At 39.9% G+C, this 25,493-nt stretch overlaps 3 protein-coding genes and 1 long non-coding RNA gene across 4 annotated transcripts in view; 2 read left to right on the top strand and 2 right to left on the bottom strand.

Moving 5' to 3' along the window:
* The window catches only part of LOC117826588, a 29,881-nt gene extending 27,650 nt beyond the window's left edge, over nucleotides 1-2,231 (bottom strand). Inside the window, exon 1 of the long non-coding RNA XR_004634067.1 lies at nucleotides 1,375-2,231. This is a non-coding gene — a long non-coding RNA (uncharacterized LOC117826588). The remainder of the gene's footprint in view (nucleotides 1-1,374) is intronic.
* Nucleotides 1,445-9,600, top strand: efcab14 (EF-hand calcium binding domain 14). Its single transcript, XM_034702747.1, has 9 exons — nucleotides 1,445-2,217; nucleotides 3,712-3,860; nucleotides 4,003-4,148; nucleotides 4,800-4,898; nucleotides 4,990-5,097; nucleotides 6,580-6,732; nucleotides 6,968-7,076; nucleotides 7,163-7,282; nucleotides 8,040-9,600. Exons 1-9 carry the CDS (start codon nucleotides 2,042-2,044, stop codon nucleotides 8,216-8,218), a joined length of 1,239 nt encoding a protein of 412 aa, XP_034558638.1. The 5' UTR covers nucleotides 1,445-2,041; the 3' UTR covers nucleotides 8,219-9,600.
* znf830 (zinc finger protein 830) lies at nucleotides 9,601-10,944 on the bottom strand. The gene has a single exon (XM_034702748.1). The coding sequence runs from the start codon at nucleotides 10,859-10,861 to the stop codon at nucleotides 9,830-9,832; it is 1,032 nt and encodes a 343-aa protein (XP_034558639.1). The 5' UTR covers nucleotides 10,862-10,944; the 3' UTR covers nucleotides 9,601-9,829.
* LOC117826585 (ankyrin repeat domain-containing protein 13C-like) lies at nucleotides 10,256-24,510 on the top strand. Its single transcript, XM_034702745.1, has 13 exons — nucleotides 10,256-11,835; nucleotides 12,384-12,425; nucleotides 13,967-14,071; nucleotides 16,604-16,689; nucleotides 16,886-16,931; nucleotides 17,136-17,202; nucleotides 17,375-17,519; nucleotides 17,603-17,734; nucleotides 19,277-19,438; nucleotides 19,530-19,609; nucleotides 19,746-19,844; nucleotides 22,441-22,541; nucleotides 22,647-24,510. Exons 1-13 carry the CDS (start codon nucleotides 11,460-11,462, stop codon nucleotides 22,775-22,777), a joined length of 1,572 nt encoding a protein of 523 aa, XP_034558636.1. The 5' UTR covers nucleotides 10,256-11,459; the 3' UTR covers nucleotides 22,778-24,510.
* The last annotated feature ends 983 nt before the right edge of the window (nucleotides 24,511-25,493 follow it).

The raw sequence follows: 25,493 nt of genomic DNA, 5'->3' as shown, positions 1-25,493 counted from the left end.
GTAGTGAAAATACTATCCTGACAAAGCGCTAGGGGAGTACCTGCAGTTAGAATAGAACTAGAGCAACTATAAAACCATATTTCTTGTATGATGTACAAAAAAGGAGAAGAAGAGGAATTTTGGTAGTTGCTTCATTGTCAAAGTTACACGGACATTTTCCTGTTTCCACCTTCTTAGATGTACTGCTTTGCTCTTGTTGAAATGACTGTGTAAACTCAGCACACTTTTGCTCTTGACAAAACAAGCAATATGAAGACAGCTCATTTATATACTGAAAAATAATAGATAGCCCTTGCTTTTCCAATTAGCTAGTTAATAATCCACAGATTGATCAAGAGTCTTATCGTTTGTGTTTCAGCTCTTGCATAAATGGTTCTGATCAGGGCCTGCAGACTGGTGGAAATCATACTTTATTTACCAATGTTCATACATATCAAATAATATGTTTTGAATCCCATAATTTAGAAAAGATGTTTAGGTACATTTTTTTTTTTTACTTTTAATTTGATGAAACCCCTAAATATGACAGGAAACTTGTAATATATTCAGTTAGTTCATATAGCAATTAGTTGAATCAGTCTACCAACCTAGAAAAACGAATTCAGCAATTTAAAAATGTAAGAACGCTTGCATAGACATTGATGACCTGCTTTTATTGGGAGATCACTAGACCCTGATATTCAGCACTATGATTGAAAACTTGACACAAAACATTTCACCTTGCTTCCCGATGAGAAGTATCAACGCTTAATGTAAAAAAGAATGTAAATCTCCTATAATCACTTTGTACTACTGTACTGTATAGTCTACTCATGTATACCATAACCATAGTCATAGTCTGTACATAACTGGAGCAACAGTCAATAGTCACTCATGTAGATTTATATTATATAATATTTATTCATCATTCATAACTGTCTATATTTTGCATTATTTATTTAATTTATTGCTAAAGCACTTCTGGTTAGATGTAATCTATATTTCATTGCTTGTACCTGTGACATGCCCAATGACAATAAATTGAATCTAATTTAATCTAATAATCTAATCTTAATACACAAACCTGAACACACTTAGGACCAGTGTACTGACCAAAAAAAAGTAGTGACATTCTTTCAAACGCTCAATACATTTAAACTAACACAGGATCTACTGTCTGGCCTGGAACTAGCAATTAAGCAACTTCCACTAGAGTTTTTGTCTAGCACAGACAGGTTTAGCTTGGTAGCGATATATTTCTGGCATTTTTCGCATTTATGCAAATTATTTTGACCGGCTGGGTTTGCTCCGGGAGCCCTTTTCGTAGTCTCTGAATAAACACAATTATTTGGTTTTCGTTCACAGCACTTTTTATGTTTAATGCTCACTACTTACCTTTATCGCCCTTGGCTTGATGTTGTGATTGCGGCGTTGTGAACTAGCAGGTTGACGCAGGTGGTGCTGTGCTCTGTTTCGCTCCCTGACAGAACAGAGCACCGGAACTTGTATCTGCTCGCTAGACCAATCGGGTGTGAGATTACTTGGACGCCTTTGCTGGAACAATACGGGCAACAGGACATATCGCTGTATATACAGTAGAGTGTATTTTTAATTTCCTAAAGATACATTTTATACTGTACGAATATTTTAACACAGTTGTTTCGAAAATGATTGACCAGGCAGGTTATATCAAAGCTCACTGCGATGTGATATCACAGTAACGACGGCGAGGTGTTAGCAAGGTGTCAGGCGCTAGCTGAGGAAACATTAGCTAACATATGTGAGGACCGGCGGACAACAGCGAAATAAGTTAACGAGAGGTGTCACTTGAATTGCTAACCTAAGACCGGTCAGCTGTTGAATATCTGCGTTTGTCAACGAGGCCACCAAACAACAAAGTCCGATGTGTTTGAATCAGTCATCTTGTTTGGTTAAAGCTAGCTAAAAGCATCACAGTAGCATAGCTGCTTCGTAAACGTCAACATCCACCAAACTGGACAAAACTTTGGATTTAGTCGGGTACAAGTCGGGCTCGGCGGGTTCGCTGACCCCTCAGAAGAAAATGAAGAAGAGGAAGGAGCTGAACGCCTTGATCGGACTCGGGGACAGCAAGAGAAAGAAGACCAAAAAGGGGTCTGGTCACCGGCTTCTCCGAACCGAACCTCCGGACTCAGAGTCCGACTCGAGCTCGGACGACGATGAGTTCAACAACCTGAGCAGCGGAGCGAACTTTGGGAAGTGAGTAACCAACCAGTGTCATTTAGTGTAGTTGCAAAAGAAGATATTGTGTCTACTGTACGTGAACACCATCAGAGATATTGTTGTTCGTTTCCTTAGACTCGTGACAAAATGTAAGTCACCGTCATTTCGACAACAAGACCGAAATAAGTTGTTTACAGTATTTCTCAATTGCTAAAACACATTTTTGACATCCACCACGCTTTACTCAACACTTTAAACACAAAACCTAATGTTCAAACTACATTCATCAAACCTCTGACTCTTCCTGCAAAACCAAACAATGTTGTCAGATCATACCCCAAGTCAATCAAATTTAAAACAATACTCAGCAGTCAATCCACACTACATCAAAACACTGAAAACACAACACTCAGGACATGAAGCTGTAGAAGTAATGTTTATTGTTCACAGTAAGCTAAATTAATTTTGCAAACAAATATATATACCTTTTTGAATGTATTTTTTAACATGTTTTTTTATGTATTTCACTCCCCTCCTCTTCCTCCTCGACCACCTCTTACTCACACTCTTCCTCTGCCTCTCAGATTATTTCTGTCCATTGTACAAACTTCAACAACCAGTGCTCTCTGAACTGGCTCATATTGGTTTCCTCACATCATTAGCCACAAGTGTGGTCAGTTTTGAGTGGTTGTGTTTAAGCTGTGACTCCAGTGCTTCAAATGTGTTTAACTTTTGCTACCTGTGCTTTTCATTATGCAAAACAAGTGCATCACAGTGCAGCGTGTGTTTTAGTGAATGAGAATGTGTTAGTTGTGTCTAACAGGTGAAAAGTGCTCATGGTTTTGACATAAGAGTGACGGATTCAATACATGAGTTTAGGCCACTAAGGAATGTGGTTCAGACAATGGGGTTGAGTGTTTTAGCAATTGAGAAATACTGTAAATATGTCCATCTTGCATCAGTCACTTGAAATTTTGTTTCTCCATGGTTTTCATTATTATTCAGAGTTTGCATGATTTTTAATTTGATTGATTATTAAATTGCCAAAACATTGAAAACACAGTGAATATTATTATTCTAAATATGTATTCACTTAGTTGTGCTGGAAAATAAATTAAATACTATCAAATCAAATATTTAAATAAGGTCAAGCTGCTTCACCTTGCAGCATATCAGCTTTATTATTCTCACTGTGGAGGTTAAAATGGAAATATAAATTATGCCAGATCGATTCACTTTGCTTTTTCCTCTATGCTTAGATTAAAGCAAAACATGTCACATCAAGCTTTCTGAAGAAATGGTCTGGCTTATTTTTCTGAAGCTTGATTTTAGCCGAATAAGATCTAAAACAAAACTACAGTTCAGGCTTCATGAGTATGATACGATGATACAGTTTATAGCAGCCCATATGTTGGTAATATGAATTCCCATGACACAGCATGCAGCCCTCTGAAAATATCCCCTTCATGAATAATGAAAGATGCCTTGCAGTTGTGAAGTCTAACATTACCACGTTTCTTCTCTTCACAGGAGAAGCTACACACAGTGCTGCAATGTGTGCTACCCCTTGTTCCTGTTCATCATACTAGCTGCCTGTGTGATGGCCTGTGCTGGGCTCATATGGATGCAGATTGCTCTGAAAGAAGATTTAGATGCACTGAAGGAAAAGTTGCACAGCAGTAAGACCCACTATTTAATACATGCATTTACTGTATAAAGCTCACTGGAATTTAAACCTGTTATAAACCTGGCCTAGTTATTCAGTCATCCATTCCTTCCCTCCAGCACCTCTATTGACATATTGTAATGTTTTTGTAACAGTGGAATCCAGCCAGAAGGTGTCGTCAAGTGAAATACCAAAACTAAGTGAAGACCTGAAGAACAAGGAGAGGAAGCTTGACGACATAGAAACTGGGGACAAAGGGTTGAGTAAGCTCTGGTCCAACCTGACAGAAATGAACAGAAAGGTCAGTTTTCATCACTCAGAGGGTTTAAAGCTCTCTTATGTCTGACACTGTCACACACTAATTAGATCTCATCACTAAGCGTTAGCCTGAAGTATTACAAGCTGACTACAGGACATGTACTTTAGAGACTTTAGAGCTGGAATCCCAGTTAGTTATACTAAATAACACTAAGCATTAGCAATACAAAGAATAGAGATGCAGACTTTTATCAACATAAGCTTGAGAGCAAAACTCAGGACAAGTTATACTGTACTTTAGTTTGTTGTTCAAACTGATTCAACTGTGAAAGTTCAGCACATTATTCACCTGCTGCAACAACGGTGTCATAAAGTGGCAGTAAACCAAGTACACCTGATCCTAGTTGAGTGTAAGCTGAGGGTGTAATTTTTCTGTGTTGCTACAACAAACAGTTACTTGAGTAAATAGGTTGACACTGGAATAATTGGAACATGTAATTTAACCCTCTTTTAAAATGTTAGAGAGGAAGTGTTTGTTTGATTCTGCAATGAGATAAATAATGACTTTCATATTCCACCTTGGCATAAAAGAATGTTTCATTCAGGTTTCAGATTTGCCCAAACTGATATTAATTGATTTTTTTATTTGACCTAGATGTGTATCTGACATTTTTGTGTGTTTTTTCTCTTGTAGATTGTTTTGCTGGACTCTGCTGTGAACCATTTGAAGGCCAACTTGAAATCAGCTGCTGATTTAATCAGCCTTCCCAACACAGTGGAAGAGCTTCAGAAGGTAGGGGCTAAGCAAATATGAAGAAACAAGTACATTTGGTTTAAATCGTCGTCATAACTAACTGCTGAGTACTTTTTTTTCTCTTTTCCAGAGTGTTGCTTCAATTGGCAGCACGCTGACAAGTGTACAGCACGATGTGAAGACCATGCAGTCTGCTCTTGAAAATCAAAAGAAGGAGGATGACTTGAAGAAGACAATGGTAAGCTCAAGCCGGTTCATTATTTAGTCACATCTGACAAGTGCTGTGACGACATGTTTGGATGAACATGTCTTGATATGTTTTCCAAAGCTCCAAATTCACATTTTCATGGTTAACTTGAGGATTTTGCTTTCTCATCTTTGATCTCTCATTCTTTTGTTGAAATCCTTTTTGTTGTTGTTTTTTGTCATTTGATTTGTCAGCTTGACTTTGTTTGTTATTTTATCTATTTTTATCTGGTCGGTCTGTTACTTTATCAAGCCTTGCAGAGTAACTGTCAAATCCTAGACATTTAAAGAATTACATCTAGTCATCCATTCGGTGTTTCCACAGCTGTGACTATCCTCTGCAGCAAGGATAATACATTTTTCAAGCAATCAGAGGCAGAATAGTCAACAACGATATCCTCAACAGTCACAATGATTTATTTTATGTCAACACAGTGTCAAGCTTAGCAGCTGACAAATGTCACAGATGAATCTGAAGCTGTGTTCCTTTGTAAATATCTAATGTAAATAGTTCAGGGCGGCATCCTCTGCGTTTTCACATGAGCGAGCCAGATGGATTTTTCACGAGTCGAGTTAAAATTGGATTTCACTTATTTTGTATGACGGCTTGCCATTTTTAATCAACATCTGTAAGCTTACTGCAAATACTGCTCACATTAATACTACATTCTTATTCAGGGATAAATGAATGGAGTGTCTACATAAAACTAGCTGATAGTGCATCATGAGTTATAAAATAGCTTAGTGAGCCTGCATCTGAAGTTCTACCTCTCAGTTCCTTTCTGCAGTGGTGCTTTTGCGGATTTATCTTGTTCAGATTGGAGGCAAATCCACTCACATATGGCCAAGATGATTCTGCTGATGAAATGTCAGCTGATCTGCTTAACTGGCATGAATCCAAACCAGAAGCCGCGGTGAACTTTGCCTCTGCAAGATTAATCTGTTTGTATTTTTTGTTTGCCCACTCACGCACAAATGTTTTTTTGCAGTTCTTGTCAGACCTACGTTGAAAGAATAGTGGGTTGAGAAGGTCCTGTCATTTTCTTGGATCCATGCGTTGGGTTGTCATTCATAATACATGAAACAAGTGCCAATCTATTTCGGGAGCTTAGATGCTTGAGAGTAGAAGTAGGTCATATATCTGAGACAACAGCAGAATTTTTCTTTACTCTATTTTTTGAAGCAAAGTTGGATAGGAAAAGAGGATAATCACCCACTTTTGACAACCATTACTTCTAGTGATGATAAATTGTTCATTTCTATAGTCTTGTATACATTTGTGAATACTTTTAGTTACAGCATTTATGTCAGGCTAAAACTCTCACCTCCTAAAGCACTTTATCTGATCACACGTTTAAACCTCCTCTCTTGTAAAACATGACTGATTTTATTCTATGTGCTTCTTTGTGTTGAAACTGGATGCTAAAGCAGAGTGCAAAGAAATTGGATTCTTTTTTTTTTATTTACCTCAAAGGACATATCAGACCTTAAAACTGCAGTGAGCGAGGCAAACAAGACGGAGGAGCTGCACCACACACAGACTAATGAGCAGATCCACATCCTCCTCACTACGGTTTCAGATCTCCGCCAGAGAGTGTCGTCATTGGAGAACGGCTCAAAGCAAAGCGTAAGTAACTTGAACACTTGCACTTGATTTCTGAAATTGAGCTGTCACTGCATTGTGGTCAACCGCCAGAATCAGGTTCAGGTGTTAGAAGAGATACTATTGTGTGTGTAAATTCATTCCATTATGTTTCCTTACACTACCATGCAACAGCAGATATAACTCTAGTGGGTCACAAAGATGGGAAACTCTGCCCCTTGAAGTAGAATATACATTTCATGTTCTATCTGCTTCACAGTCAGAGTATCATGAAGTACCAGCTGCTTTGGAGAACATCGATGAAAGTCCAGAAACCCAAGAGGTGAACGAAGCTTCAACAACCAAAGCAGCTCCTGGGAAAATACAAGGTATAGTAGAGGAAAAAGTAGTTTCCTGGTTTTGGTGGAAGTTTTTTATATGTATATTTTAATGTTTTTCTTTTTGATTTTGACAGAGGTTTCCACACCACAGGCGAGCAGACAGCCACGTTTCTTAACTCCACAGCGCTCTAGGAGAAACGCTGAGATCCCATGTCCGGAAAGGGTGCTCCTACCTGGTGTCAGTTCTCTTAAAGGTGCAGGAGAATACCTGACAGTTTAGCGTCTTGCATTTATTTAAGGAATTGCATGTATTTATCAAAATCAAAACCACTCTTAGCTTTATACAGTAATATATAAGTATTGTAACGCCACAACGTCCACGCTACGACGTCACAATTGCATCACTACCCATAGTCCAGTTCATTCGTCCATTTATCATTTCAGCCACACCCACCTTCAGTCTCTAATCCAATCCCAACGTCTCTAAAGGGGCGCGTTATCCAAATACTTCCAGGATTTGGGTAGTGATGCAATTGTGAGGTCGTAGCATGGACTTTGGGGCGTCACAGTATAAATCATTAAATCCCATCTGGTGACCTGGCAACCTCAAAGCAAGGAAGTTACTGGTCTTCTTTGCCTGGTATTACAGGGAAATGGTATCAGCATATTCACACATTTTCAGCTCGCTATAAGTTCCTCTGCTGTTCCTCTGTCTGGTGTCTCCTTTGTCCACGCTTTCACTTCTGTGTAATGTTTATGCAGCCTAAAAAAAAGTAGCAGCTAAGACACACCCAGTAAAACAATGATGTCCAGTCTGTCAGCTCATCTATGTAGTATGTTTCATATCATACAGACTGATATAAGAGCCGTGTCAGTTTCCTAGCAAGAAGATAATGCTGAAGTAGTAGTATTTGTATTGTGAATATAATAATTTTCAGTGTTGCAGAGTGGAGTTTTAACAATGCTCTTGTTTTCCTGCATTTCTAAATAAAACAGTTTTTTTCCCCACAGATTTAGAAGACATGTTCAAGCAGGAAGTCATCAGACGTGATTCTACTGGATTGTCCTACCATGGACTGAGAAAAATATTTGGACCATCACTTCCTAATGCACGCACAATGCAGTGTTTTGACAATGACATGGACCACAAGTACTCTCTAAAGGAGCTGAGAGCTGCCGTAGGTTTGTGAGCACATTATCACTGACAGCAGTGAACAGTATTGAATACCCAGTGGTGTGTGTGGGCTCGGAGATCCCGACCCTTTTCTGTAATTGCTGCACTTTTGTGAACTGAATATTTATCATACCGATTGTGGAACAGTGGCGCTGGCATGCCCCCCTATTCACCTCTTCTCCTCAGTCTAATTCAGCACAACCTCTTCCACAAAACTACGCTTTAATTTTAAAATGAACCCATATGAGTATCTGTGTGAAGACTATTCAGCTCTTGTTTTAACATATTCCATGGTTTAAATGAAAGAAATCATGGATATTAGTGTTGTGAATTATTCTGAACCCTGTTTTCTACCTTTAACTCTTAGAGTTGTTTTTATGCACCTGGTTTCTTTTTGTATCTTCTCAACCCATTTGTTTCATCTTAGTGTAACATTTGAGTTATCAATCAACAAAATCATCTGGTACAACTCATCTGAACCTGGTTTATAGAAACTCAGTTGGAATTTTTTTAATGTTTACAAATGACTGCTAGAATCCAAGTTTTAGTGAGTGTTTTTGTTTTTAAAGATTCCTTAAATGTAACTGAAACATAGTTGAGTGCAAGAGCAGACTTGTGCTCTTTTCTTTGCTAAACAAAGTTTGGGTTATCCTTCTCTATATTTCCCCCGATCATTTACCTTCATGGTGTTGTGACATCATGATTTGAGTTGTGTGTTAAGTCAATCTGTACATGTATCTGTATTTTTTCCTCTTATTTTATTATTTTGCAGTTTTCTGATTTAAAAGTTTTGAAGGGCTATGAACACTTTCAATCATTCAGAGAGAATTTTGAAGTGGTCACTCCAGAGGCATATGTAGCAATAACAAAAGTACATAGCTATCGCTTGTTTAGAGTTGCAGTAGACAGAAAAGTGCATCTAGCTCACAAAGTGTAACAGGTAGTATAAGAAGCACTGACCATCACTCTTTACTTGAGTCATTTTATTCCATTTTTATGGGCCTAATTAAGGTGTACTGACATTTAAATGATGTTATTCTCAAACAATGTTGTACTCTGTAAAAAGGTTTAAATGTATTCTCAACAGATTATCTTGTGCAGGGTGTTAAGTAAGCAAAACTTGCTTTACAGTCTTAATCTCAACATCGTATGTTTTTAATGGTTTCATGTTTTGCTTTGCATGTTGCTCATTATGTAACATGAACAAATTATTTATAAACTTAACATAGTCAACTACTTCTTTTTGCAGGACAATAGTTAGTTGAGCTCGAATTGTAACAGCTTTGGCCATCATGATGTAGATTTTTGGATCCATGCTGCTACTGAACATGGGAGGTTTTATGAATGTGTTTTTGTGTGAGCACCAATAATAAAAAAATAAAAAACACAGGAAAAGGATTCCTTTGTGGCCTGGTGTATTTAGTCATGAACTGTGTAACATAGACAGACACATCTCATCATTAACAAAAATGTTTCACAGGACTGCATCACATTTATTCCACTTTGAAATACAAAAGACATGTTGAAGGACTTTTAACAAACATATGTACAACTTCTGATGGCTGACTAAATGCTTCTCTAACACAAGTTTTGACAGCATTGTGTAGAAAATTAACATCCGTCACATTTAGGCCAGTGCCCCTTTAGCCCTCCAGTCTCTGGACAAAAGCCCCAGCAGCTCCTCTTCATCCTCCTCTTCCTCTTCATTGCTGGCATCTATCTCCATTCCTTCCCCCTTTCTGGACAGAAACTTGCTCTTCACTACATCCCGCTTGTCTCTCAGTACTTCAACTCTCTTGTAACACTCAATTTGTTCATCAATTTCGTCAATCTGACGTTCAAGACGGCCCTCTTCGTCGTCCTCCGCCACGATGGCGTCCGATTTAGTGTTAACCTGCCGGATCTCCTTCTGAAACTCGTCCCACTCCTTGTCCATTTGATCCTTGGGTGCGTCCACTTTGCGCACTTTAGCATCTCTCACGGGATCGTCAAAGAAGCCCTCAGGGAGAGCCTCGGCTGTGTTATCTTTCTTGTCTGCGGTTTTCTCCTGCTCATCTGCTTTGAGGATGGATCCTGAGTGGGAAACTGTGGGTGCGGCTGGGATGGAGCTGTCAAAGAAATCAGTTGGTAATCCAGTAGGAGGGGGGTCTGCGATGCCTGCCTCTTCAGCATTTTCATCATCGTCCTCATCGTAAACTCCAGCCAAAAGACTCAGACCTGTAGATGTTGTTGGAGGAGCAGATTCCTTTTCGCTGGGTTTCTCAAAGAAGTCTCCAGGCAGCCCTGACGATGATTGGCCTGCACTCGACGACGATTTTCCCCTTTTCACTTCAGCAACATCATGGTCCTGTGTTTTCCTCTTCACAGGTTGAATCTTGGGTATCAAAGGCTGAATCTTGGGTATCACAGGCTGACTTTCTGCGCCCTTTAGCTCAGCAACCTTCTCTTTATGACTTTTCCCCAGAACATGAGCTGGCCACAGAAGCTCCGACTTCACCTGCACATTGCACAGGACGCAACTGAGGTGTCCGAGACTGTTATATTTAGCAAAAGGAGACTCCACCTTCTTCTTGTCTGCTGTTTGCCTTTGTTTTTCTCGCATCAAACGCCGGAGCTCCTCTTGATTCACGACTTTTTTCCCCTTCTTAGAGCTTGCCATTATTGAAAACAAAACAGCTCGTCAAGTTGCTGGTTTTGCAGAAGACTGTCGCATGAAGATGACGTCAACTGCATAAACACGTTCAAACCGTTCAAACCCAAACCACGTTCAAACCACGCGAGATTTGGTGGAGCACAGGACGCTACTTGGAATGTTAGCTCAGCTGGCTTCCATGAACCTCACCGTCCGCCTGAATTTTGCCGCAAAGTGATCTGATCCCATTTTGAAACGTAAATCTAAGGAGCAAAGAAGAGACAACGATGTAGTCGTTTGATTTCCGTTCTTAATTTTAGATGTATGTTGATTTAGTACGTCTATGTTCTCTTATGTTTAGCATTATTCTCTGTTTTCATCGCCGCACCCTCCATATTCATTTTTTATTGGGGGCAAGCTAGCTAACGTTTGCAGGGAGCTAATGTTGCTTTGGATTGGAGTAGCAGGTGTAATATTGTTGTATAGAGGAAGCAGACAGCTACCACTAAATATCGCTTTGTGCTCGAGTTTATGAAGCCGTTTTGATATATTGCTTCCAGATTTATGCTACGACTGCAGCACAGTATTTACATTATTACTCGTTTAAAGCACGATAGGCATCATCATGACAGGTGAGAAGATACGCACTATGCGAAAGGACCACAACAAACCGAACAAAAATGACGAGATTATGGACACGTACGATGAGACCTCTAACGGGACTATTCCTAACGGGACCAGTAACCATTTTAAATCCAACAAGGCTTTTCAGAAAGCTGCCAAAACCTCGGCCCTGCAGCAGCAACAGCAGCTCAATGCAAACAACATTAATGGCAATTGTTCGTCAATCGGCACTGTTGTCAATGATGATAACAAAAACCCGATCATCCTGACAAGTGAGGACTTGGAGTTCCCTGTGCACGAGTGCGTGTTCAAGGGAGACGTGCGTAGGCTCTCCTCCCTCATCAGGACCCAGAGCATCTCTCAGAAGGATGTGCATGGTAAGACTAATGCTATTCTCTCTGGGTGTTTTTAAAAGTAAACTTAAGACTTACCTTTTTAATCTAGCTTTTAATGTGGAGTAACTTATTTTAAGCCCTGGACTGCATTATTATTTTAACCATTATTATTTGAATCATTGCTTTAACATATATTTATCTTATTTATGTATTTCTTGTATTCATCTGATCTTGTTAGTGCTACCTTATTTTTAACTTTTCTTTCCACTATTACTTATTTTATTAATTTGACTGTATTGATTTCATTTTATTTGTAAGTATTTTATTTATAATCATGCCTTTTCTAGTTTTACCATTGCTGTTGTTTTCTGTCTCTGTTATTCTGTGAAGCACTTTGGGCTGCATGTTTTTATGTATGAAAGGTGCTACATAAATAAAGTTGAGTTGAGTTGAGTTAGGTGATTGATTTTTTTTCTGGGTGATTTGTTCAATTGCATTGCATAGGAACTTTCTCTGATCACATGTTGAATTGTTGAAGGAAACATGTATATGTCCTCTCGAGATCGTGTAACATAATACCTCTTTTACAGGGAACACACCTCTTCACCTGGCTGTGATGATGGGCCACAAAGGTAAGGCTGATTAAAAAAAAAATGCACAATTTTGTTTTCTAAACAGATAATTGTCTGAACAAACCAAAGTAATCTGTAAGCTTTTAAGGTGATGATCTCTTTGTTCTTTATTCGGATCCCCATTAGCTTCCACAACGTGGTCGCTAGTCTTCCTGGGGTTCTCACATAACAACAATAAAAAAACAGTAATTTACAATATCTGTATGCAGAATATTTAAACTTAAAAGATATAATAAAACATTGCTGAACATGAAATAAGCCATAGCAAACCTGAGAAAAAAATAATCTAAAAGAGAAATAGAAAATAATACAAAAGAATACGGAAACAGTCAGAAGATCACAACAGATCATAATTTAATCTACCTCAAACTAAAAACAAATCGTTTGATGACTTTTTAAAAGAGATTTTGTCCTTGAGTTTTCTATTAGCCATGGTAAGCGTATTCCAGGCAGTAAATCTCTATATAAAACAGTTTGCATCAATGAATTTGTCCTTGGCCTTGGTAAGGCCAGAAGCTTTGAACTCACTTGACGCGTAGTGTGCTTGTGGCACGAACCTATGTACACCAGCTTTTCTTGAAAGAAGATTGGGGTGTTTTTCCAGACTGTGCTATGCATGAAGTTCAGGATATTTGTTTTTATTTTTTCCTCCACAGTCAGCCAATGTAACTGATTGTGCATCTCACAGACGTTACGGAAATTGCAAAGTAGGTCTAATCTGGCAGCTCTGTTCTGTGCACGTTGAAGTTTTTTAAGGTGCTTCTCAGCACTGCTAGACCAGATAACCGGACAGTACTCCAATTGTGACAGCACAAGTGACCGAACAACATTAATCATAACAGACTGTGGAACATAAGCAGTACATTTCCTTTCATTGCACTCAGTTTGGAACCTGAAAATGACACTAAATCAGTTGTGCTCCATGGGCCTGCATCTGTCACAAGGTGGCTTTAAAGGGCCTCTCATAAAGCACCTCTGTCCAGATTTTTTTTTTTTGTGGAGCACACCTCATAGTCCTGCTGCACTCAGCATGTCTTATCTGACCTCTGCAGCAGAGTCAGAATAATATATTGTTGGTATAGCACAGTTGTTGTTTTTTTTGCATGCACTGCAGCTAAGTTGTAAGGATGGAGATACTTGTTTTTACCTTGCAGAGTAGTGAACTCGAAGAATAACAAATTTGCCATACAATAATCTGTACAAAAAATGATACCCTCTGTGGTTAGGCCAATATTAGGTAACATAACAATTCCAAAAAGCAAACATTTTTAAATATAATGCAACAGAAGAGGGATCCGACATTGCTTGACTTCTGTTGGGAGTGACTTCATGAATAACCTAATCATACTGAAAAATACACCCAATAGGACCCTAAGTTGTGGTTACGCAAAGATTGATTTGTTTATCTACAATTTTAAAAGTTTATTTTTTTACATTTGTCATGGCTGCTAAAAACAAGATGGAATACAGAATTGTGCCAATATAAAGAATTGGCAGTAGTGATGACATGAGCACATAAACAATTTCTGTTTTTCTTACAGAGTGTGCCCTCCTTCTCCTTGCTCACAATGCACCTGTGAAGATCAAGAACGCACAGGGATGGAGTCCTCTGGCAGAAGCTATCAGCTATGGTGACCGGCAGATGAGTAAGTGATGTTATCAACACTGCTCTGTACAGCTGTCCCACTATCCTGGGGTTATATCTCAGTATCACACCTGAAATCATGCGCTTATTGTTACAACATTACAGTTGGGTAGATGTATAGATTTATGATGGCTTCATGATGTCAATCTTAGTCGCTGATTGTTGGTAAGTCAGACATGCTGGCATCTGGACTGGCTTCCTGTATGAATGCTAATGTTGTGACAGTTTGGGTAAATGTCAGCTGGATGGCTGTCATCTGTTCAGGAAGTATTCTGTACGGTGGCCCTGAAGTGCAAAACACAACGACAATACACAACGGCAAATCAGAGTACAGATGTGTTTTCTGATTTGCCGTAGTGATTTGCACTTCAGGGCCACCGTAATTCTGTCTGGATGGATTGCTCTACTCTCTAGTGTTACACTCTACAAGCTAGAATACATTATCCTTATGGAAGAGGAAATTCTGATTGTATTTGTTGTCATGGTTTATAAAATACTATACCCAACCTTAGTGTAGATTCAATCTCCAGAGTTTTGCTTGGTAATAGTTTCACACTATCCCTTATATACCGCTGTACAAGCAGGGGCTTCTGCCTTTATTTAGAGGATAGGACAGTGGAACCACAAGGCCAAACAGGCACCTCTTGATCAGAATTTTTACAGGATTGTCAGAGTTTACACTTTCATATGAGCAACAGAATTGGTTGTTTTGTGTATAGTAGAACATCAAGTTGCTGAGAAAACTTCAGATTGCAGAAGGGATCATTTTTGTCTCTTCTATATCAGGTCACATAACAATTTTAGATTAAAAAATGCAGAATTTTACTTTTAATAATTCTATATTATTCAAGCGTGGAATAAGAGAGTGAGGTTAAATACTACCAGAACTCACAGCATTTGTGTGAATGTTTTAGGAGTAATTAAATTGTTTGAAATATGCAACCACTGTCTAGTCACTCCAGCTCCTAAGCTTATGTCTGGGATTTTCTCTGAGCACTGGTTATCCAGATGGGCTGGAACGCAGCCTAAATGGTGGCTTAGTACGAGGCCCTGAGCTTACTGGCTGGTCACTCCCCTGCTTAATGATGCTACTGCTGCTTTCATAAAATGACATCCAGAGCAAGAGAGTCACAGATGACATGTGAAAAGCACAAGATAAAACCTTTGGGATGAACTCTCTGCTCTTGGGTGCTTATTTTGTATACTTAACAAAAGACCAAAGACTAGATTAAAGCTAGGACGAGTGTGTAGTAAAATAATATATCTCTGTTTCTGTCATAAAGCTCAGCTCATATATTCCTCCTCGCTGCTTATCTGTATAAATAATGGACTGTGATTTATCAGCATCCCCTCCTTAAACAGCATGTAATAGAGGTTGTGAGGCCCGGTATTCAGAAAAATGACCCTCCACCTTGTTAGTATGCGTCCCGACTCTCGGTGGCTGCTGTGGCAGGCTGGCTGGGGACTGGGACCAGGAGTTTAGCTTTGAGAAGGTCACATAATTCACAGGGGGGAAGGGGAGGCAGTGAGGGTGGCTGGGTACATTCACACACCATCAGCAAGGACATGCAAAGAAGAATCTGGCAATAACTAGATTTGGATCTTCGCTTAAATAACATGAATCATCACCCGGCAGGCACAGGCAGAAATATATATATGGGCTCACTATCATAAGAGGAGGGTTGACAGCTTGTCATGAAACACTGCAGTCTTCGCAGTCATCACCTTTTGCTTCTACACATGTGCGCGTTGCGTCAGCAGCTCGCTCGCTGGCTTTTCTGTGTGTGCAATGACGAGCTGCCCGAGTGCAGTGAGGGCCTCGTCAGCACTTCTCTCCTCAGTCCAGTTTTTCCTCCTCTGGTCAAGACTACCAAGATGCATCTGAGGTGTGCTGGTATTACTGTATAATTATATATTATATATATATTATATATATATTATATGACAGAAGAGGGGGAGTGACCTCAGTGTAATGTATAGTTAATCCAATCACGACCAATACACGTCATGTGAACAATGATACCTCTGTACAGGAATGTGTTCATGCATAGAAGTGATGATCCTTCATATGTTTATGTATAAAGGAAGCTCTGAATCTTATGGAGCACTTTCATAGGATTGCAAAATTAAAGGAATCGACCAAGCGGCAACCTTCGGTCTCAAACTATGAAGCCAATGCAGAAGTGTTATAAACTGCAATTCATCGAGAATCCGCTTGAGGCTGGCTGCAGAAACACCGGAAACCACATACACACCAATTCAAAAAAGACGATCTTTGCAGCATTAGTAAACATGTTTACAGCCTGGTTCAAAAAATGGCTTGACTCTACATAGCTAATTTCTCTATCGGCACACACTGTACAGGGGTGAATTTTCTTCTAACGCGACAGTTCAGAAGATATTAAGATTACAAGTTGGACTTCATTGGACTTGAAATTGGACTTCATTCATTAACGCACAGCCTTCCAGGTGCTGTCCATATTTACAAAGCTTGAACCCAAGTGTTTTTTCTCTCTCTATCTTGTTTCCTCAGTCACAGCAATCCTTCGGAAATTAAAGCAGCAATCCCGGGAGAGCGTGGAGGATAAGAGGCCCAAGTTACTGAAGGCTCTGAGGGAGGTGAGAGTGACTTTGGCTTCAGTGAACTTTGACTCGATTCTCTGCAGAATCTGATTTGCATAGATAACTTTCGTCCGTCCTTGAGGATGCATTTTATCTCTGAAATTTATGCTGTGAAGTCTTCAGTGAGCTACACTTGGATTTATAATGAACAAGCTGAATCATTTAGTGAGACATGTTTGTGTCCGTTCTTTAGCTTGGTGACTTTTATCTGGAGCTGCATTGGGACTTTCAGAGCTGGGGTGAGTTTTCATATTGTTGACAAAAAGTTGTTTTTATGCCTTCTTCAACATATTTTCAGCATAATAGATGAAAAAAGGCTTTAATTTAAAGTTCCTTTGCTTAGTTCTTCAAAGAAAGCTGGACGGTTCATTTGTTGCCTCAAGCATCAAATACTTGTTCATCAGCCACAGTCGACTTTATTCAAACTCCTGTCTGTGTTTCAGTTCCTTTGCTGTCCCGGATGCTACCCTCGGATGCTTGTAAAATCTACAAGCAGGGAATTAATATCAGGTAAAAGTCTGCGCTTGTAAGAAGATTAAGCTGTTGCAGTATCTATGAGACAATCTAATTCACTCAGTGTTTAAAGCAGCAACTGGTTGATATCCAGGTCGAGGGCTTCTTTTAGATCTGAAAAGTAGGACATAAAAGCTTGACACGCTCCCTCTCCTCCCTCTTGATTTAGACTTGACACAACTCTCATAGACTTCACTGATATGAAGTGTCAGCGTGGAGATCTGAGCTTCATTTTCTGCGGCGACGCAGAACCCTCTCAGTCCTTTGTGGTCCTGGACAATGAAGCAAAAGTGTACCAAAGAATACACCACGAGGTGAGCGACAGCGAGTCACAGTGAGTCCTCAGCTGTTTAATATGAGTTTCAGTGCCTAACTTTTACCGTCCTACCCCCCAAAGGAGTCAGAGATGGAGACAGAAGAAGAGGTTGATATCCTGATGAGCAGCGACGTCTACTCTGCAACCCTGTCCACCAAATCCATCAGCTTCTCTCGCAGTCAGATCGGCTGGCTGTTCAGAGAGGACAAAACGGTAAGCATCATGGTCAAACCACAGAACAGACAAACTAGTAACATACACGTTATTTGTAGTCAGTGAGTGTCCGCTCAAAATGTACCACTTGGAAGACGAAGAAGAAGAGGGTGGTTGTTGTGAATGAAAACTTGACGAATGGAGGATCACACTTATCATGCATCACAGGAGCTTCGTGTCCTTGAAGGCCACCGTCACTTCACTAATGAGAGGAATGAGCAAGGGAGCACTCCAATCCACACTATTTCTATTTCTACACAGTGTACCTTTTAAAAAGCTAAAGTGCTGTATGAAGCAGGTATCTAAAGCCTCGGGTCCACAGGATGCATGGCGTTACGTTACGGGGGCGCCGCACGCTGCGCAGCCGATACGTTCCCATTCTAGTCAATGCTCTAGGGTTCACAGGGCGCGTGGCATTACGTTACAGCTCCGTCTCGGGAGCGTGCTCCCGTGCCGCTCCGCCAGAGATACGCTTCAAGTCTATTTTTGACGCAGCCCAGCATGCGTCAATCTGCACAGAAAAGAACGACTTGGACAGGAAGTCAGGCACGAGGATCGCATGCAACATCCACCAATCTCAAAATAAAACACCATATACGGACTCCCAACCGTTTAGAGATCGTAAAGATCAGAAATACTCATCGATTATGGATGTAAGCTACAAACAGCCACATATCTGTGATCCAGGTCGACTACAACAGGACTTTAAGATGATAACTGTGTCAGAAGGTAACAGGACAACAAAATAGAGCCAAATTTTTCATATTAAACTCATCTAAACCTGCAAAAACGAAACTTAACAGTTCTGCAGCATACTCAGTGATGATTAAAGCACACAGGTAATGGAATACTCTCCAAATGAGCAGAAATTCAACCACAGAAAGACTCTGTGACCTGCTGTCTGTATGTGGTTCTCTCTATGCTGGATCTAGCTGATCCTGCCTGCTCTGTGCTGTGCTACACTCTGAACTCGCGGCCTGTGGACCAGGGCGCAAGCCCTTGGACGGAGCAAACGCGCTGCGCAGCCGTAACGTGGCACACACGCATCCTGTGGACTTCCCGGGTTAGATGTCATTTAAGTTGGAATTACATTAATTTAATTTTACTTTTAATTAAGATTGTATTTGTTATGACAGTCTGAAACGAGCACATCACCAGTCATAGCCTGTTTTCCTTGGCAGATAGTCTCTCAGATGAGTAATTGCTGTAAAGATCCCCGTAACATGTGAAACCATGTTGCACAATGACAAACTTTAGAGAGTTCTGTCATGGCAAGATGGTTTCACACAGATCCTGTTTTATGCAGTATTTCCGAATGTGGCCGTGATGATATTGCCCCTTTATTTTTGATATTATTTGATGCATCATAAATCTAAAAGTCCTGTTTCACCTCAAAGACTTTGTTCTTGTTTCATTAACATCAGAGCTGCTCTGATTTTAAGAACATTAAGAATCGTTTTCTTTTGTCTTCTTAAAGTTAGTAGAACTTCTTCTTGCATCTTGTTTTATGAGGACTCAGTCAAACATCTGTTTTCCACACAGGAGCGTGTTGGAAACTTCCTGGCTGACTTCTATTCAGTGAATGGGCTGATGCTAGAGTCACGGAAACGGCGAGAACACCTAAGCGAGGAGGACATCTTGAGGAACAAAGCCATCATGGAAAGCCTGAGTAAAGGAGGCAGCATCAGTGATCAAAACTTTGAGGTAAAGCGAGAATTAATTTGCAAATGAAACATCCTACTGTTACTCTGAGGATTACAAACATGCCTTTTAACAGAAATGTTCTCCTCCCCAGCCTGTGAGAAGGCAGTCGCTCTCTGCTCCAGCACCCAACACAATTTCTTGGGAAGAGTACATCACCGCGGAGCACGGAAAGTAAGCGTCTTTCATCAGTCTTTGTCTAAATTAGAAATGTAATCAGGGCACCTGAGTGTGAACCACATGAACCATCATGGGTAATAAAAAAAAGAAGAACATCTTTGTGTGTTTGTGTGTCTCTTCACACCTTCAGGCCTCCTCATCTCGGTAGAGAGCTCGTGTGCAAGGAGAGCAAGAAGAACTTCAAAGCTACCGTAGCCATGAGCCAGGATTTCCCCCTAGGCATCGAGTCGTAAGTACATCCATTCCTCCTCAGATCTATTTACAAAGCTCTCTGCACAGATTGATCCCGGGTGAGTACGCTCGGATACATATGGGATTTTAAAAAAGGCTGGAGCAGAGATGAAATAATTCGGAGAAGATAATTGGACGAGGTAAGGGTTTCACTGTCTGCAGGATTAGAAAATCATCTGCTCCACCATGTGATTACCTTTTTAACTCGGCTAGGCACCTTGTTAGCCGTGCTTGGGCTGTTTGAAGGAAAACCCTGCATATTGCTCTCTTATTTCCCGATCCTTTTGTGTCTTACATCACGCATCTGGAAGCTGGTGGTGTTAAATTAGTAAATGTAGACATTAGAGTCTCCCATATACAGGGTTCTTAAAGCTTATATGTCTAAATGCTTTCTTTTAGTTCACATTGACTTTTGACTTAAACTGTAATGGCCTGTGATTGCCTTAAGATCTGAAAAAATAATGAAATATTTCAAAGAACGAAGCCATTTGTCACTGAGTAGATTAAGAAGCAGGATTCAGAAAGGATGTGGTTTTGGTTTTGGTTACAGGCATTGCTTTATTTCCTCTGCTGAATGAGCCTTAATGGATCCAGCAATAAAACCCCACCCTGTATAACAGCTAATGGTTTTTGGATGGTGTCTTTCTCCCACTTCTTACCCTCTGCTTCGTAATGTTAAAGTCTTTTGTTCTAAATACTCAATTAATTCATGAAATGTTCCATTTAAGTCAATCACCAAAAAGAGACCACTGTCTGGAGAGAAATAATTTAGTTTGGAAGTAAATCATCACTTCAAGTCTGCAAAAAAAAAAAAAATAGCATGCACTGAAGCTGTGTTGGCCGATCATCAGTCTGACCATTGTTCTGTCACATTTAATCAGAAAATGTTGTACATCTTGAATATAGAATAGTATGTAATGGACATGTAGATAATACCTGTGACAAGAATGCAAGAGAACTTTCTTCTTTACTTGAGACATTTGATCTTTCTGAACATGTGAGTGAGCCTACCCATAACAGAGGACACACTCTAGATCTGCTGGTGTATAAAGGTGCATTTCTACCAAGAGTTCCGGGGTCTTTTAGCCCCCAGAACTACTGTCCTCAGAACTAAAAGGTTCCTGTGCCCCCACTGTTGTCTGCGTTTTGACCGCAGGCTGAAGTCCCAGGTAGATTGTGCAAATCAGGCCAGTGACGTATGGAGAAAAAAAATTATATTAATTAATATTTTGAAATCTTAATAAAAAACTAAACTAGTATGCATTCCCAGGAACTCCCTCTGAGTTTCAACAACTGTGTTAACTCCACAAACACGTTACATTCAACCAAAAGTTCCAGGACCTTTGAAAAGTACTTACCCCCCCCAAGCAGGGTCTTTTCAGGGGGGAGATTATCTACCCCTCAACTAAATTTATACCCTGGTTCCTCCAGTCAAAACGCACGTAGTTCAGGGCTAAAGTTCCTAGTTCCGGAGTAAAGTTCCTGCGGTGGAAAAACGCCTTAAGTCTCTCTGTGGCTTAGTGCCAAAATACATCTCTGACATGCTTGTGTCATATGAACCCACAAGTACACCACGAACATCTGGGGCTGGCCTACTGACCATCCCAAGAGTCAGAACAAAGCATGGAGAAGCAGCATTTTGTTATTATGCAGCACAGACCTGGAATAACCTCCCAGATAGTATTACACAATTCCCCGACTCTGACCAGCAGCAGCAATGTCCTAGTTTTAAGGGGAATTTAAATTTCTACAAATAGACTAATCAAGTGAAAAGAAGACTCAGAAATCAGTACGCACAGCTAATCATGATGAGTGACTGTGGTTAAACAGTGTGAAATTGGTTTGCTTACATTAACTAATGCTTGCAAAGCTAGCACCACCAGCCTTCAGTACTCCTTGCAGGTTCACATCCACATGCATGTGCTGGTTACATATTATTCTGGGTGATGCTTAGATACCAGTTTAACCAGAAAGACTACATACAACTTTGTCTCCATTTTCTAGATCAAAGTGCTGCCGAACCACACCCGCACTATGAGATCCCATCTGTGCTTGCTTACAGTCGGCTAGCAGAGCATTGTATCATTGTGTTACTATTTTACCGACTAGTAATTCTGGTTCTGACTTAACTAGGGTCAGGATGTCTGATTGTTTAGTTGAATAAGCACCCATCCCTAGTATATGGACCCTCTATCTAAGCAATCAGGATATAACAAGATGTATGACATTCATTTCCCCCTCAGGATGAACTGTAATTACTTAGTCATGATTAGTGCCTCTGTCAGAGGATTTTAGACCTAGAAGAAGTAATGACACTACCAGAAGTCTTACATGTACTGAAAGTGAGGTTGGGGTTTTTTGGATCTTGGTTGACCTGCATATGACTCTATAATCTGCTCATACACTTTTAAAGTCCTGCTGAAGTGGTGCAAACAGACTAAAGCCTGTACCAAGATTCCTTATTCACTTCAAAAAGCAGTTTCATTTTGTTGCTGTAGTTCAGACTTCAGCAGGTTGTCCTCACCTGGAGGGAGATGTTGGCAGAGAAAAGACTGTGAAAGAAAACTGCACACTCATTTTCTCTCTGCCCTCAGGTTACTCAACGTGTTGGAGGTCATAGCCCCGTTCAAGCACTTCAACAAACTCCGGGAGTTTGTTCAGATGAAACTTCCACCAGGGTTTCCAGTCAAACTCGGTATGTGTGTCGATTTTCCCTCCGTATTCCTGAGAGTGAGTGAGCTCGAAGGGAACTATCACTAAACAACATGCTCTGATTCTGTTGTTTGTCTCCCCCACGTAGACATCCCCGTCTTCCCCACCATCACAGCAACCGTCACCTTTCAGGAATTCCGCTATGACGAATTTGAAGAGTCTATTTTCTCCATCCCTGCTGAATACAAAGAAGATCCCAGTCGCTTCCCTGACCTCTGACCTGCAAACACAACTGACAATAACAGGAAATGACCAGCGAGTCAAGATGTTTGAGAGGTGGGAAACAAAATGAGGAATCCTTTTCTTCATATATGTATTATTCTATCCCTTTTGTTTTTTTCTTTACAAAGGGAGCTGGTCTCATTGATCAAGTGTTCATTTCACTGGTGGTTCCAAAGCAAATCAATGCAAACAGATTTTAAAGAGCGCTATATCACGTGTATGCCTCATTTCCACTGCATGGTAAGGCTCGTTTGATTCTAATGCAAAAAAATGAAAAATGTTCTTGATACCTGGTACTCTTTGGTGTCACCTCGGTTGAGGTTCCACGTAACCTTAGCCAATACATTTACTACAATTCAGACTATTGATGGGTAATGAGGTGGTCACTGATTTGATACAGGACAGCTTCCATCCCTATGTTGGGAGGTCAGCTGCAGTGATTTCAGCACATTTACAGCACACACTCTAATACATTACTTGATGTACTTTGCTTACAAAACATACGTAGCTAAAGATTGTTGAAGATAAGTTAAGACCCTGCTTGTGTTTGTTAGGCACCGAATATACAACCACACTCAGCTAAGAGCTTCACCTACAGAGGGGAATGAAAAATCAAGTAGAGTTTCAAGAAGGGCCGATACCTTGCTGGTTGGAAAGTGGCATTAGATGCAGATCTGCATTTTTTTTTTTTAATGTGAAATATTTGCTAGTTTTTGTTGTACTTGCTGAGCAGATGAATCTGCTGCTCTGGGCTGCTGTCCTCTCCTGTGAAAGCTGTTATAAGACACACGTTGAACTCGTCATCGTCACTATGTTATTATGAACTCTTATCTCCGCCTTTCCGAGGACCGATGACAGAATTCTTGAAACTGCACTGACACCGTCATCTGTAAATAATTCACATCTCATGTGTAATTCATAACAAAAAAGAGTCTCAAGTATAACTTTATCCTCAAACTGAGCTTAATATTCATTTATAAACTATGTACTATATACATATAAATACATACTCAAAAAGGAGTAACACTGTGTAGCAATACATTTCCAGTACTTAAGAATGTTTTTAACCAGCCGGGAGAAGGTTTAGCATAAAAACACATTCTTAACAGTTCAATACCCCGAGCCTTTTCCCCTGTGCAGGACGCAGTCTCCTGTGTTTTCAGGTTCACTCATGTTACCTCTCTGCTGTCTCCATGTTTGTCGTGCTAGTATGGACTCTGTGCTCAGTGTGAGTGAGTAACTGTACTGTATAAAGGATCGTTGTATGTACGTTTGTGTGGGAGAACCCAGTGGGATATCAGGTAAACTGTAATAAGTTTAATACTGCACTGATATTAAGTATATTTAAGGCATGCTATGGCTGCGTTGGCCAACTGGATAACAAGCATTGTTAAAGATATATTATCTAAACATTTGTTATATTTACCTGCAGACTTGATATATGGATTATAGAAGAAACTGAAAATTGTAACACTAACACTTTGAAACACCTTTCAGTGTTTATAAAATCTCTCCTTTGATGGTAGTCTGCGCTTAATTTACATGTTTGTTTTTTTTAATCCAGGGAGAGTAAACTAAGCTGTGAAGTTGATATTGCTGAATTTTTCAAAAGTGTCCAGAAGGGAAATTATCTGATTCATCAAGTTGTCTCTGGCTTCAGCTAATATGTACTGCAACCATACCTACTTCACATCCCTTTAAATAAAGCACCAGCATCATGTTTCAACTGACTCTGTGTAAGTGTGATTATAAAGCAATATTAAAGAGGCTCAAAATACAATTTGAAGTTCTTCTCAACAGTAACGTATAATGTCAGGAAATCAATCCCTATATTATATTATTTACTTCTATACAGGATTTTTATTATGTGCTGAAGAACGTCCACTATCAGGTAGGTCATTCAAACATACGTTACTGGCTTCTTTCTGTGATGCAGTTACTGCTTGTTTTGATTTTTAATTTATGTCTATACTTTCCTGATTGTATACTCATCACCATGTCACTGTCTGACAATTTCATAATGTTTCCAAACAACAGAATTGTTGCTAAAAGGTAATCTATATTTCAAATTGTGGGTGAAGATTAACAGAGTAAAATCTATACCGACATTATGACCACCTGCTCGCACCTCACATATCCTGTCAGGTCAAGGCTGAAACAGCCTTGACCTGACAGGATATGGACTCCCTGTAGACCCCTTAAAGGTATGCTGTGGTATCCGGGACCAAGACTTTAACAGTAGATCTTTAAATCTTGGAATCAAACTTGGTTGTCAGAGGCACAACTGGATTAAGATCTGAGGAGTTCAAAAGCCAAGTTAACACCTTGAATCGTTGCCACTCAAGGTCAGTTTTTCCATTGCTATGTGGTCCAGTTCTCATGCTCACAGCAGTGGGCTGAGGTCCAGATTTATTTTTGTTGTAAATGGATTAATGTGATGTAAAGTTAAAACACTATAATTGAGGGTTATTTTGTGCTCCAAATACCTGAGGTTAAGGCATGTAGACTTTTTACTTTTTCATGTACCTTTATCAACAGTAGATGCTTCAGGAAATGTTACATATCAGTGAGAAGCTCTGCATTCTTTATGACTCAAGTTTATTGGATTTTGAATTTTTAACAACACGTATCAACAACATACAGGACAAAATAGTGCCGAGCCGAAGAGTGAAAAAAATAAATAAAAAATCACTATAAAATGTGTGACTTTGAC

Source organism: Notolabrus celidotus, chromosome 15 (assembly GCF_009762535.1).
Source record: "Notolabrus celidotus isolate fNotCel1 chromosome 15, fNotCel1.pri, whole genome shotgun sequence".
NCBI classification, from domain to species: Eukaryota; Metazoa; Chordata; class Actinopteri; order Labriformes; family Labridae; genus Notolabrus; species Notolabrus celidotus.
The sequence above is the reverse complement of the archived record's forward strand: the minus strand, read 5'-3'. Positions and strand labels throughout refer to the sequence as shown.